This window comes from Phasianus colchicus, unplaced genomic scaffold, assembly GCF_987193195.1.
Source record: "Phasianus colchicus unplaced genomic scaffold, bPhaCol1.hap1.1 HAP1_SCAFFOLD_44, whole genome shotgun sequence".
Taxonomy (NCBI): Eukaryota; Metazoa; Chordata; class Aves; order Galliformes; family Phasianidae; genus Phasianus; species Phasianus colchicus.
Genome location: NW_028325224.1, coordinates 596,636 through 610,740, shown reverse-complemented (window position 1 = coordinate 610,740; position 14,105 = coordinate 596,636). Strand labels below are relative to the sequence as shown.

Below are 14,105 nucleotides of genomic sequence, written 5' to 3'. Positions count from 1 at the left end.
ATCGGAGCCTGGGCTCCGTGAGGGCCACTCGGCTTCTCTTTGTTTGTCTCCAGCACTGTGCCATCATAGGAGATTTTCTCTGCTCCTCGTCCTTCTCCTCTGATGCTCGGAGATGCCACTGCCTGGGCTCGACCTGCCTCTGGTGCTGGAGCTTTGGCTGGGTATTTGCCCAGGAACTGGCTTGTCAGTGCTGGCTTCACTGCTCCTCTTTCTTCTTCTTTACACCTCTGAGCCTTCATTGCCTGTGCTGGAAGTATTTCTGATGTTTTTCTTGCGGTGATGAGTTTGCCCTGAAACTGGGTGGTCAGCGCCGGCTTCACTGCTCCTTGTTTTCGGAGCCATTGAGATTCCACTGCCTGAGCTCGACCTGACCCTTGTGCTGGAGCTTTGGCTGCGTGTTTCCCCTGAAGCTGGCTGGGCAGCACCGGCTTCAGCGCTCCTCTTTCTTCTTGGCACCTCTGAGGTTCCACTCCATGAGTGCGACCTGTTTCTGGTGCTTTTCGTTGGGCTGGAAGTTTGTGCTGACCTTGACTGGTCAGCACTGGCTTCACCACCCCTGGTTCTTCTCTGCACCTATGGGCTTTTGTTGCCTGTGCTGGAGCCGTTGGTGGTGCTGTGCTTTTGGTAGTGCCTTCGCCCTGGGTTTTGCTAGGCACAGCCATCTTTTTGGCAGAAGACACCACTGGGACCACTGGAACTTGACTGAAAGAACAGAGCAGAGAGGGTCCATGTCAGTGGGTGATGGCTTTGGTGCCGCATCCTGCAGCCTTGGCTGTAACGCAGCCTTCCCCACGCAGAGCTCACAGGTTGCGCTGGGGCTCTCCTGAGGGCTGGAGAGGGGTCAGCACTGTGAAATGGGGGGCTCCCGGCAGCCCCATCCCACCTCTCCATCTGCTGCATTCAGTGCTGCTGGGCAGCCCCAGACAGGGACTGTCAGAGGCTGGAGAATGGGCTCTTGCTGGGTCACTGAAACACCCCCAAAAGGATCCCAACCCCGAGCACCCAGTCTCACCTGGACACAGAGCTCTTCTGGTTGACCCTTGTTGTCTTCGCAGAGCTTGTACCCTCTCTGCTGGTAATGCTCAAGCGGCCAGGTAAGGGTGGCAGTTCAGGAATTTTCCCTGGAACTGGGAAGGACAGATCTCGTCAGAGGAGATTCACTGGGAAATTGCTGTCCCTGTGACATGCAGAGGTGCTCAGGCCTGTCCCAAAGCACCTGAAGAGGGCCGCTCCACTTCCCTCACAGACACTCTCCCCGGGGACCTCTGTCCCTCTTGCCCAGCTCCTCCTCTCAGAGGTGCAGCTCTGATTTGGGCCTGCCTTCCTGGCATTTGTTTTGGGAAAGAGGAGCCGGGTGGTGTCACCGGGTGAGGTGACAGTCTCTTTTAGGGGCTCATTTGCTGGGGGGAGGACAGGGCCGAGGATCCCCCATCCTCCTGCCATACCCAGGGATGGGGGCACATGGGAACATCGCGCCCCGCATCTGAGATGTCATGAGGCTAACATGTGGTTAGGAGAGGCTGTGGCAAGCTGGTGTGAATCTTTTCACAAGTCAGAGCCTTAGGATGGTCACCGAGTGGGCATTTTCCCATCACGGTTTGGCTGTGTGGGGCATGGAAAGGAGCTGGCTGCTGCTTTACCTTTCTTGCTCTGGCCAAGAGGTGGCAAACGCTCTGCTTTCTCGTGCTTGCTCTCACCAGGGACTTCTCCCGAGGCCTTGGATGGTTTCCTGGGAGGTGGTTTGGGGACCAACTCCAACTGAAACCTGTACAAAAGGAGAAGACACAGGGGTCACCCAGTGCTCCAGCAGCCCTTGCTGCTCACTGGGATTGCCTGCTCACAGGCCGATTTTCACATTGCATCACGGTCCACTATTCTCCAGAGTTGACAGTGCCCTGGTTCCAGGGGCTGTCCTGGGAAATAGGGTCACCCAGCCAAGAAATCCAGGCCACGATGGGGAGAACATGTCACCTAAATTCCTTCATCTCTCCCATCAGATCTACCTCGCAGAAATCTCTACTCTTCCAGGACGTGTAAAATAGGTACCCAGTGGGAATTCTCAAAATGCCCACCTCTGGAGAGAAGGTAAAATCTCCAAGAGGGAATGCCCTGGATAATGTGTTCCCTAAGCAACGTGACCTGCGGCCTCAGCTGACAGCAAACACCAGGGGAGCCAGATATGCTGACTTTAAGAGAAAGCACTATGCTGATTGTGGAGCTGGGTGAAGGTCCCATGGCCAGATTCGGTGATTGTCCTGCAGGGATGGGGACTTGATGATACTATTGGAGCTGATGAAGGATCGACAGGATGGAAACAGCAGCGGCTGCCCTGAGTCCTGGTGGCAGGACAGCCGTGGTCACAAGGAGTAAAAGATACCGAAGGAGAGCTGAGCAGCTGCGTCGAGCAGAGGCTCCAGCCACAAACATACTCACTCAGGAAAGACGATGACCCGGCCAGAGAGCGTCAGGGAGGCCACCGCTGCCACCCGGGACACCACCATGTCCAGCAGCCAGGGGACCTGCAGGGGAGGAGCACGGAGGTTGTGGAACATCCTTGTGATGGCTGAGGCACTCGGGAGTGGAGGGCCCGAGGCAGGGAGAACTGACAGCACTGCGGCTCTTGCCTGTCCCAGCAGCTGGCCAGGTCCTGGCAGGCCACACGCAGGCAGGGTAAGGGCTGTGGGACTGCCCGAGCCAGGGAGAAGCCAAAACCTCACCTTGAAAACTGCTGTTTCCAGGTTCACTTTCCCACAGACCTTCTCGAGGAAGTCATAGTAGAATTTCATCTGAGCCCGTGCTCCTTCTAAGATGAGGACTCCTATGTCCTTCAGGACAAAGGCAATGTTCTCCCCCTTCTTCAGGCAGCGGGAGACGAGAGATGTGGTGTTACATATGCAGATCTCCCCTCTCTGCCGGGACACAGATGCAGCTGCGGCCACCTGAGTGTACTTGATGGTCTCCACCTCCTTACAGCCTGGAAAATCACACAAGAGAGTCGGAGTTGGTCATTTAGCAGCCCTCGTGCCCGTGCTTCTGAGTGCTACTCATTGTATTTGCCACCCAGGACAGCCCTGGGTTTGGACTGGCTCCACGGAGGGGGCCGCTTGCTTTGGGCAGTGGAGGCAGTCGTCCTGTTTGCCCCGTCTGTGCAGGCAGCAGGAGTTTAGTTCTCCTCCTACCTGGCAGGAATTCCACATCACCCATCAGACTGTGGACGTCGAGAAGGTTCCTGGCCAGGCGAAACGCAGGCCACCGCACAACCAGGGTCCCGTCCTTAGTCTGGATCTCTTTGGAGATGATGTCGAAGGAACCGAAGGTGGGAATTCGGACCCCCTACACGTGGGAGAGAAGGGAAGGGCCAAAGGGTTAAGGCTGAAGGAAAGGACCAGAGGTTGCCCTGTGCAGGGACTGTGCTTCAGGTCCCCTGCCGCTGTCCAGAGGTGCAGGCCAGGGCAGCTGGGAGAGATTTGGGAAGGAGCTGCCCAACCCTCTCCTTCCCACTGCCCTCCAAACTGCAGCACAGCAGTCCTGGCAGAAGCAGCCTCAGGGAATCCAGAGGCCTCCAGCGACTGGGATCAGCCCTGAGATACAGCACCACCTGCCCCAAGCGGTACCGCGCCTGTGGGAGGCCCATTGGTGCTTCGCAGGGACTTTGGGGGGGAGTTTCGTGCTTTCCGGGGAGGGGAAGAGTCAGTGCACGGCGTGGCCCAGGGCCAAGGGGACTGCCCACCCCTCCAAGCAGAGCAGCGGGAAGCGGGTGCTGACCCACCTTGTGCAGCAGGAGGTGTTGTTGCACACAGACGGCCACCGCGTCCCAGACGGCTACTCGCTCTGCAGGGCAAAGGAAAAGCAGGTCACACTCTGCGTCTGCCACTTCTCAGCACTGCGAGTGCCTGAGAGCGGCAGTGAGGTGGCAGATGGAAAAGGTCACCGCTGTCCCCGGCCCCAAACAGAGGCGGTCCCGAGGCAGTCAGAGTGCTGGCTCTGGCCCACTCGTTGCCAGGACCCGCTCGCAGCAGTGCCCTGTGGTGGCTGTGGATCCCGGTACCTTTGGCGGTGACATCGGGACTTCTGGAGGCACGCTCCGTTGCGGGGCCATCCTCCCAGAAGCTTATCTTCTTCCGTATCGCACGTGCAGATCGCTCCTTGTTGGCACCAGCCATGTGGGAGCTGATCCCTTCCAGACGCTTCCAGTCGTCAGCCAGAAGCTCCTTCAGGATGCAGCACCCACCACTGTGCAGCCGCTTTTATAGTGCTCCTGGTGCCGTGTCACAGAGCACCCATTGTGACACCGTAGCAACGGGGCCAGTGCTGGCCGTTGCCCATTATGACGCTGGCACCAGCAACCTTCTGCCTGCGCTGACGCTGCAGGAGCCCAGCTCTGAGGGTAGGAGGCCCTGCAGAGGGATCTGGATAAGCTGCATTGCTGGGCTGGGGTGATGCGATGAGGTCCAACAAGGCCAAGTGCCGGGTCCTGCGCTTTGGCCACAACAACCCCATAACAAAATATGCAGCATACGGGCTTGGGGCTGAGTGGCTGGATGACCGTGAAGAGGAAAGGGACGTGGGGGTGTCTGTTGATGCTGGGCTGAACGTGAGCCAGCAGTGTGCCCAGGTGACCAAGAGGGCCGACGCCATCCTGGCCTGCATTAGAAAGAGCGTGGCCAGCAGGAGCAGGGAGGTGATCGTCCCCTGTACTCAGCTCTGCTGAGGCCGCACCTCGAGTGCTGTGTCCAGTTTTGGGCCCTCACTACAGGAAAGACATTGAGGCCCTGGAGCGTGTCCAGAGAAGGGCAACAAAGCTGGTGAGGGGTCTGGAGCACAGATCTTACGAGGAGCGGCTGAGGGAGCTGGGATTGTTCAGTCTGGAGAAGAGGAGGCTCAGGGGAGCCTCACTGCGCTCTACAGCTTCCTGAAGGGAGGCTGTGATGATGAGGAGGGCTTTGGCCTCTTCTCCCAGGCAACAAACAGGAGCCGAGGAGATGGCCGCAAGTTGTATCAGAGGAGGTCTAAGGAGGTTTAGGTTAGACAGAAGGAAAAACTTTTTTGCTCAGTGGTCAGGCACTGGAATGGCTGCTCAGGGAGGTGGTGGAGACGCCGTCCCTGGCAGTGTTCAAGAGGTGTCTGGATGAGGAGCTGCGAGATACGGCTCAGTGCCTGTGGTAGCAATGGTGGTGGGAGGACGGCTGGACGAGGTGATCTTGTGGGTCCTTCCAAGCTTGCGATTCTATGATTCTAAGATTCTCAGGACTTTGGAGGCCGACACTCTCTGGAGATGCACCCCTTGAGTGCCAGTGGCACCTCACCTGAGGAGCTGTAGGTGGCCTCCTCGTGCAGGCTGGCCTGAGAATGAGATGCTGAGCCCTACGCCTTCTCAGGCCCAAACTTCTCGACCTTTGCCAACTGTAATTTGGTTGCTGTGCATCTCGGTGGCTGCGGCCCTCACTTGTGCTCTTTGGGCACCTAGGGCAGGCTGGCCTCAGAGCTCAATGAAGATCAAGGGGCAGGTTTTGCTTTCTTTGACACGGGGCTCGTTTTCAGCCAAAATAAGTTTAGAAAACTATAGGCTCCCAGCCCTGACACCTCCACAGTGCAGAAGAGAAATGACCTGCAGCGCTCTTGGGAATTGCTGGGAGCTGTCACAGTTCTTCACTGCGGGAAGGGGACTGTTGGAACCAATCCATTCATCATCAGCATCAAACAAATTGAGTTTTGAAGTTCAGCTTGGAACTGCTTGGGCTTCCCCTCCTGTCCTGCAGAAGAAGAGTCAGAAATACCACTGTTGGTTAGTAGGATCCAGAAAATAAATAATATATTTATTTTATCTTTATGTCTCTGCCTTCAATAATCCCAGCAGAAGGCACACAGATTCCAAAACTTACCAATTTATCTTTCTCTTTAGTGTAAACAGTGGGTTGCACTGGTATGTCCTGTGACGCTTGAAAATGAACTGAGCCCATCACTAGTACACAGACCTAACCCCCAAAAGGCAGCAGTTCTTGGGTACCTGCCCTGGGAGGGTGCGGGGATGCTGTCAAGAATTCAAAATCTCTCTGGAGAAAAGCAAAGTGCTCCTAACTGTGCCCAAAGGAGGCAATGGTAGGGATCGTGCATGCAGTTATCTCCAACAGAGAAAAACATCTTTTTGGAGGACTTTGGGGGTGCTATCCAGTATTCCAGTTTACTCAGGAGTTGGTCAAAACTTACAGTAACTTTCTGTAACTCCTTAACAAATTTATTTAAGAAGTCATCTGGAATGACTGATCATTAATACTCCAAATACGCAGAGGCTCACCTTCTTCCCGTTGCAGAGCCTATGGTAGGAAAAAATGAACCAATTTCAACAAGCATAATGTGAAACAAACAGGTGGCCTGACAAATTAATACAGAAAAAAGTAATCTCCAACAAAAAATGAGGTATTGAGCATTTGCATCTTATCCAGGGAAGACCACATTTCAGCTTTCAGCTAAGGATCAGCAAACAGCTGGACTGAAAAGGGCTGACACCAGCCGTCTGCCATTTTACATGGCTATGGTCTTACAGAGCAGCATCGCTTCTGTGTTTGTAGTCTGGGCCATCTGAATCACTGGCCATTGCCACGCTTTCCTGAACTGGGATAACTGAAGTCAGAACTGCAGAGCAGACAGGAAGACAGCTTGTTTCCCACCTAGATGAGTGACATCCCCGCACGTGCTCAGAAGGAATCTGAGGCATCATGATTTAGCTGCGTGTAGACAGATGTCATCAGTGGCTCTTCCCTTGTGCACTGATGCAGTGACACCATCATAGGAGGCCACCAGGTTGGTCAAGCAGGATTTGCCCTTAGCGAAGCCAGGCTGGTTCTCCCGTATCAGCTGAGACTTCAGTCTCACCGAAGACTGTCACTAGGGATGTGAGTGTTCTCTGAGATTTTCCATCTGAGCCTGCAAACACTCGCACACCTCTTGGAGCACTGCTGGCACCTCACTCATGGCCAGGTGTCTGTGTGGGAGCAGCTGACCCCCCTGAATGCAGACCAGGGGCTCAGGGCGGGGGATCCCATGCAGGGAACTGCTCTGTGCACACCTGAGATGAACCAGAGGGAATCCCAGCTCCTGTGGGTGTGGGTTGCATGGGGGAACTGAATTCTGCTTCAGCGGAGATCTTGCAGCGAGGGGTGAGATGGCTGCATCACGTCTCCTGAATCAGTGCTCTGAGCAGGAGAAACGCACAGACCCCTCTTTTCTTCTATGTGTCCTTTCATTCTGGATGTGCAGAGGAGAACATCTACACCTCACACAGACAGGCACACGTTGCTCGAACAAATCATGCTGCTGGAATCGGTCTCTGTCTACGCTTTAGAGAAGAGCAATTGTTGCTTACTTGAGTCTCCTTCAGAACCAGCCCAGGGCTGTCCTGCAGAGCAGGTCCCTGCTGTGCCCCAGGGCTGTGTGCTGGGGCAGGGACTCTGCTGCCTGCCAGGCTCAGCACTCAGCCTGCCTGGGGAGCTGCCCAGGGAGCTGTGGGGAGACGTGTGGGGGGAAGGAGCCCCCCGGCAGGGCAGGGGCCTTCTGCTGACAGAGCTGCTGCCTGGGGCAGGGGGCTTACAGCTTACGGTGCTCCAAGGCATAACCAGGGGACTTTCCTACAGCAGAAATAGGGCAGGACTTATCTGCTTCAGTGTGGGATCTCCTTAATCACTGGTTTTAGTTCTGCTCCTTCTGATCGGCCAGTACAGACTCACCCATCTATGGCCAAACTGCTCCAAAGAGGGAGGCAGGGCGGTAGGAACTGATCTGGGATTGAAAATTCCCAGCAGATGTAAGCATGACCAGGAGCCTTCTGATCTTGTGGCTGTTCCTCAGTGCCTGTCCTGACTGTGGCAATACCCCAAATCTTTTCCCTGGACAAGATTGTGTGGGTGCTGGGGGCAACTGGAGCAGTGTGCACTGGTTGTGACCATACACAGGATGATCCCTGTGCTGGGGGCTCTGCGGGGCTGCAGCCTCTGTGAGCCCACAGGAGGAGGGAGCAGGCAGAGGTGATCCTGGGGCCCCTTGGAGCACCTCATGCCCATGGGGCCCTTGAGCAGGGTGCTTCACAGAAGGGATCCAGCCAGCTTCCTCTTGCAGGAGCAAAAAGGAGACATTGCCCAAGGTAACGACCACCATTCCTGAGCCTTAAGCCTGTAGTTCCCAGCAGCAGACTCTCACCTCGGACTGCTGAGGGCTGATGGCTGAAATGGGAGCCCTCCATGCTCTGACCGGGCTCAGTGCCTGCACTGGGGAATGGGCAGCCCGGCCCGGTCCCTCTCCCAGTCCAGAGCTCAGCAGAGCCCGGAACAGGGCTGTCCATGACACTGTGTGGGACACACCGGGGCTGGAGCAGTGGCTGGCTGGTGGGGAAGGCTGCTGGAGCAGAAGGGCAGTGGGGAGCTGGGCAGTTTGGGCTGTCAGGGGCTGTGAGGGGGGAACGTCAATGTACCCCTGCACGCATGCTGCCCACATGGTGCCTGCACAGAGCTCCCAGGGGCTGTGTGAGAGGCAGTGGGGCTGGGTTGTCCTGCAGAGGGGAACGCACACAGAGCCACTGTGCTGCAGGGAGCTTCCACAGAGCTGGGACCCAAAAATCACCATGGAGCTCAGCTGCTGTTTACCCTATTCAAAGAGCCTCAGTCCTTACATACAATATGCTTGTAAGAGGTAAAAAGGAAAGGATTCCGAAGAAGACTGGTTTATAATAATATTTAATTGGAATTACAGTTATCATAAGGACAACAAACAAATTCAGGTTGAAAACAAATAAACAAGAAAATAAATAAGAGAAATTCAATGTCGTCTACTGTAGCATCTCCACAGACTTGGAGATGCTGAATGTGAAGATGATGAATGTGTTGCTGATGCTGAAGCAAGATGTATTTAAATAATTCCCTAAGGGCATCCTTGAGCTCCTGGTTCCTCATGCTGTAGATGAGGGGGTTCACTGCTGGAGGCACCACCGAGTACAAAACTGTCAGCACCAGGTCCAGGGGTGGAGAGGAGATGGAGGGGGGCTTCAGGTAGGCAAAAAAACCACTGCTGAGAAACAGGGTCAGCACAGCCAGGTGAGGGAGGCACGTGGAAAAGGCTTCGTGCCGTCTCTGCTCAGAGGGCATCCTCAGCACAGCCCTGGAGATCTGCGTGTAGGAAAACACAATGAAAACAAAACATCCAGATGTTAAACAGACAGCAATCACAACAACTCACGTTTCTCTGAGCTAGAAGTTTGAGCAGGAGAGCCTGAGGATCTGGGGGATTTCACAGAAGGACTGATCCACAGCATTGCCTCGGCAGAGTGGCAGTGAAAATGCAGTGGCAGTGTATAGCAGAGCATTGAGAAACCCACAGCCCCAGGCAGCTGCTGCCATGGTGGCACAAGCTCTGCTGCCCAGCAGTGTCCCATAGTGCAGGGGCTTGCAGATGGCAACGTAGCGGTCATAGGACGTCACAGTGAGAAGGGAGTACTCTGCTGTCATGGAAAAGAGAAACAGAGAGCCCTGTGAAATACGTCCAGCACAGGGGGTGTTCCTGGTTTCTCAGGCCAGCACCAACACTGTGCCCTGGGCAAGGCTGTCTGGGAACAACACCATTCTTCACAAAGGGATCTATTGCCCGTGTGCCACCTGAAAAACACCAATAGCATGCTGTAGATGCAAGGTCCGTGCATGGAAAATCCAGTGATGCTTCTGGAATTGGATGATTTCTGAGCGGCCTTTACGGCAATGAACGCAGCAAAAGAAGAAAAATGATGAGCTGGAAATCTGTGCAGTGGCAGGGCTAGGGTCCTGACTGGATCACAGTGACATGGTGGGATGGCTCCCGTGACTGGACTGATGCACAGGAGAGGTAATGCTCTTTATGATAGGTGGGAGATAAGGCAAGGAGAGGCTATTGCTCAGTGTGAGGGAATGCACTGAGCTCTTCATGATAAATGAGCCAGATAAGAGCTAATGGAACAGGCTTAAAGAAGAGATCAGCATTGTCTCTTCCTGGCTTCCTGGTCAGCAAGAACAAGTGGAAGAGAATAACAGGATCACAGAATCACGGAACTGTGGGGAGATCATCAACACCAACCCCCTGCAAAGCAGGCCCCTTACAGCAGGCTGCACAGGTGGGCGTCCAGGCAGGTCTTGAGTATCTCCAGAGAAGCAAAATCCACAGCCTCCCTGGGCAGCCTGTTCCAGTGCTCCATCACCCTCACCATGAAGAAGTTCCTTCACATATTGGTGCGGAACTTCCTATGCTCCAGTTTATGGCCATGTCTCCTTGTCCTGTCCCCACAGACTGCTGAAAAGAGGTTGGCCATGTCCCTTTGACTCCCACACTTAGACACTTACAAACATTAATAAGATCGCCTCTGAGTCTTCTTTCCTCAAGTCTGAACAGACCCCGTTCACTCAGCCTTTCCTCATAGGGACAATGCTCCAGGGCCTTTCTCATCTTTGTGGCCCTCCGCTGGACTCTCTCCAGGAGATCCCCGTCTGTTTTGTACTGGGATCCCAGAAGTGGACACAGTACTCCAGCTGAGGCCTGACCAGGGTAGAGTAGAGGGGGAGGATCACCTCCCTTGTCCTGCTGGCCACGCTCCTTTTAATGCACCCCAGGATGCCATTGGCCTTCTTGGCCGCCAGAGCACACTGCTGGTTCATGGCCAACCTGTCGTCCACCAGGACCCCCAGGTCCTTCTCCACAGAGCTCCTCTGCAGCAGCTCATGCCCCAGCGTGTACAGACACTTGTGGTTATTCTTTCCCAGGTGCAGGACTCCACACTTGCTTTTATTAAACCTCCTCAGGTTTATTGCTGCTCATCTCTCCAGTCTGTCCTGCTGAATGGCAGCAATGCCTTCAGGTGTGTCAGCCACTCCTCCCAGCTTTGAATCACTGGCATAACGACAGAAGATAATCAGAACTCTCATGCTTTCAGGCCCTTTTTCCCCATCGGGGACCTTATTCACTCCAGTATGTGCTGGAGGGACAACACAACAGGGCATAAGCTGGCCGTAAGATGCCAGGAGAGTGCAGATGACGGCTGCCTGACCCCATCATAGCGGTGCCAAAGAGGAAAGGTGCTCTGCTGGATCTCAGACTCACCAGCAAGGAGGGGCTTGTTGGGAATGTGGAGTCAAACACACCAAGGGCTGCAGTGACCACGCGGAGGCAGAGCTGAGGAGACTGAAGGGAGGGCAGAGGACAAGCTCACAGCCCTGGGCTTCAGGAGAGCAGGCCTTGGCTTCATCAAGTGTCCTTTTGTACACTGCAACACTGAAAGGTCTGGGGACAACAGGATCCACAAAGCTGTTAGATGCCCAAGGGTCACCTCGTGCAACCAAAAGAGGTCCATCCCAGTGAAGAGGAAGCCAGGCACAAATGCCACAAGTCCCGCATGAATGGAACAACCAACCTCGTCAAATCCAGATACAAAACAGAAGGCTGGCAACAATGTACGTATACGTGCATGGGTGAATTCAGGACAGCTGGAGCTCAAAAGCTACTGGATGTGCCTGGACATGTCAAAGACAGTGAGGGCTTCTAGAAAGATGCAGGTGACAAAAGGAAAGACAGGGAGACTGGGTGCGTGGCTGAATGGAGCAGGGTACCTGGCAAGGCAAAACATGGAAAGTGCTGTGATACCCAATTCCTGCCTGACCTCACTCCTTTTTAGCCTGCCTGGTCTTCATGGAATTCTGAGTGCCAGAGACTGGGGGAAAAATTTAGCACCAGGCACATGTACCTGTGGTGGAAGAGGAAGCGATCAGGGAATGCTCAAGCAAACAGGATGCAGGGAATCCTGCTTGGAATGGAACCACACGGGTGATGGAGTCATTGAATAGCTTGGATTGGCAGGGACCTTCAAGCCCATCAAGTTCCAACCCCCGTGTCACTGTCAGAGTTGCCACCCAGGAAATCAGGCTGTCCAGGGCTCCATGGGACCTTGCCTTGAGCATGGGGCATCCACAACTTTTCTGGGCAGTCTGTTCCATTGCCTCACAACCTGATGTTAAGGACATTAGAAATTCCCTCCTAACATCTAATCTTACTTTCTCTTTTAGTGTGTAACCATTTTCCTTGGGCCTATCACTGTCAAAGATGGTTTTTTTTTTCTGTTGTTTTGTTTGTTTGTGTGTTTGTTTTGAGGCTGTAGGTGTGAAAGATGTTATGTAATGCCAATAAAACTGGAACAAAGAACTGAAGAGAAAGATCCAAATCACAGAAAATGTGCCAACACACCTCTCAGTTTCTAAACTGCTTTGGGGCCTGGTTTCTCTCCTTATTGGAAATACCAGTCTTTGAGGAGATTTATTGCGTCACTGTTTTCCAGAACTGTGTTTGGAGGACACAAAAGCATTCAGGTGCTGGGACACAGGCAGCTGCTAACCCTGCTTGGTCTCACTTCTGTATTTGATCTCCCACTCCCTGCAGGTGTTTCCAGCTCTCCTGAATAAATGACCATGGCTAAGGTCGTGTTTTCTGCAGGCAGTGTGGGCATGTGCCCTTCCCACTGCTCTCCAGATTTCCCCCTCCCTTTGCTCTTTGTTCTTTCAGATACCTCCCAGCTATCTGGTTACTCTAGGAGCTCCCATAAGTTGGAAACTTGGGCCATCTCAAAAGTCTAATGAATTCTTTACTCAACTTCTTATTTGTGTTTGTATGTACTTTCTCTGTCAAAAGTTCTTCTGGCACCGAAATTCCCCCTGGAAGGCAGACAGCTTGAACATGGCATCCAGCTGAGGAGAGTGTTTCACTATTCATTCAATTGCATCCTGTTTATTCCCGTTTGTTGGCAACAAGGAGGAATCCCTCTGTGCCCATGTGCAGCTGGTCTCTGAGGAAAGCAAGTGGGAGTTGATGCAAAGGAAAAGCAACACTGAGCTGCAAATTTCAGAGAAGACTGATGTGAGGAAAAGGGATGAAAATCCCACGGGGCCAATGTGAGCAGTAATGGGCTTGGGAGGCTGAGGAGAAAGTTTGTCCACACAGTGAAAGAGAGCAAACCTCATTAGGAGACGCCTTGGATGATTACTGTCTGCAAAGTGCTGCCTTAATTTGCTTTTAATACTGGAGAAAATATGAATAAATAAAGAGACTCGTTAAATGTACCTTAGGGTCCTCCTCTTTAAGTGCACTCCTGATAGCTCTCCAGCTATCTGTACAGGTTCTGAAGACTTGAGGAAGATGTCAGGAAGGCACAAAGCACTTGAGGGCTCTCGGGGTTGTACTGGTCTCCTTGGGGTGTTTGGTGCTGAGTCCATCATCCTCCAGTGCTGAGAGAAGACTGCACAAAGTGTTCAGGAAGATAAAGTCAGGAGGAAGTTTCCGGGAGTATGAATGGGCCCCGCTGAGAGCCAGTGCCAACACGGCCCCCAGGGACTTGTTAGAGCAGATAATTGGAAGCCATGATTACCAGGAGACAAAGGCAATGTGCCAGTGGCTGTGATGCTGAGAACAGCATCCTTTGCCTTATGGAGCAGAAAGGCCAAACCCTGATGCCCAGGCCTTTGGAAGGGAGATCCTGTCCCTTATGCAGGATCGAGACTATTCCTGGAGCAGTGGGAGCCTTTGCATGGGGCACAAGGAGGCCATGAGACCCCAGTGCCACGAGGACAGCGTATCCCTCACAGTTCTCTGTACCACAGACACCATCCACGGCCTGCTGGACAAAGACTTTGGCTCCGTCAGGGCCTTCCAGCGTTGCCAGCCCCTCAGCCATCTCCACCACGTGCTGTCCTACACTGTCCCATGCAGTCTGCACCCGTTTCCCTGCAGGACGTCGGCACCAAGCCTGCTTCCCACCACAGCATCTCCCTGCCTGGACTGCTGCCCCTGACCTCAGTGGCTGTTCTTTGGAACACACAGCTGTGCGCTGATCACAGAGTGCCTCCGGGTGACTTCAGGCATCACAGCCCTGCCCTCAGATCCCACATCCATATTCCCACAGCCCAGTCCCAAATCTCACATTCCAAGCCCACAGTCAACATCCCAACCCCGCATCCTACAGCCCACATCCCAATCCCAGTTCCAAACCTCATTCCCAGGCCCTCATCCCAAGCCCATCACCCACCTGTCAATCTCAATCCCTCACCCCAATC

The 14,105-nt window shown here is 53.9% G+C and overlaps 1 protein-coding gene across 1 annotated transcript; it reads right to left on the bottom strand.

Annotated features, from left to right (window-relative positions):
• Positions 1-578: 578 nt before the first annotated feature.
• LOC149912030 (coiled-coil domain-containing protein 81-like) lies at positions 579-7,024 on the bottom strand (the record flags this gene model as incomplete). The annotated part of the gene is made up of 8 exons (XM_090132796.1): positions 4,049-7,024; positions 3,770-3,831; positions 3,180-3,333; positions 2,718-2,974; positions 2,434-2,519; positions 1,641-1,765; positions 1,013-1,127; positions 579-702 (listed from the first exon to the last, which is right to left on the bottom strand). Coding segments are annotated over exons 1-8 (1,038 nt in total), but the record flags the coding sequence as incomplete, so codon positions are not given.
• Positions 7,025-14,105: the final 7,081 nt, after the last annotated feature.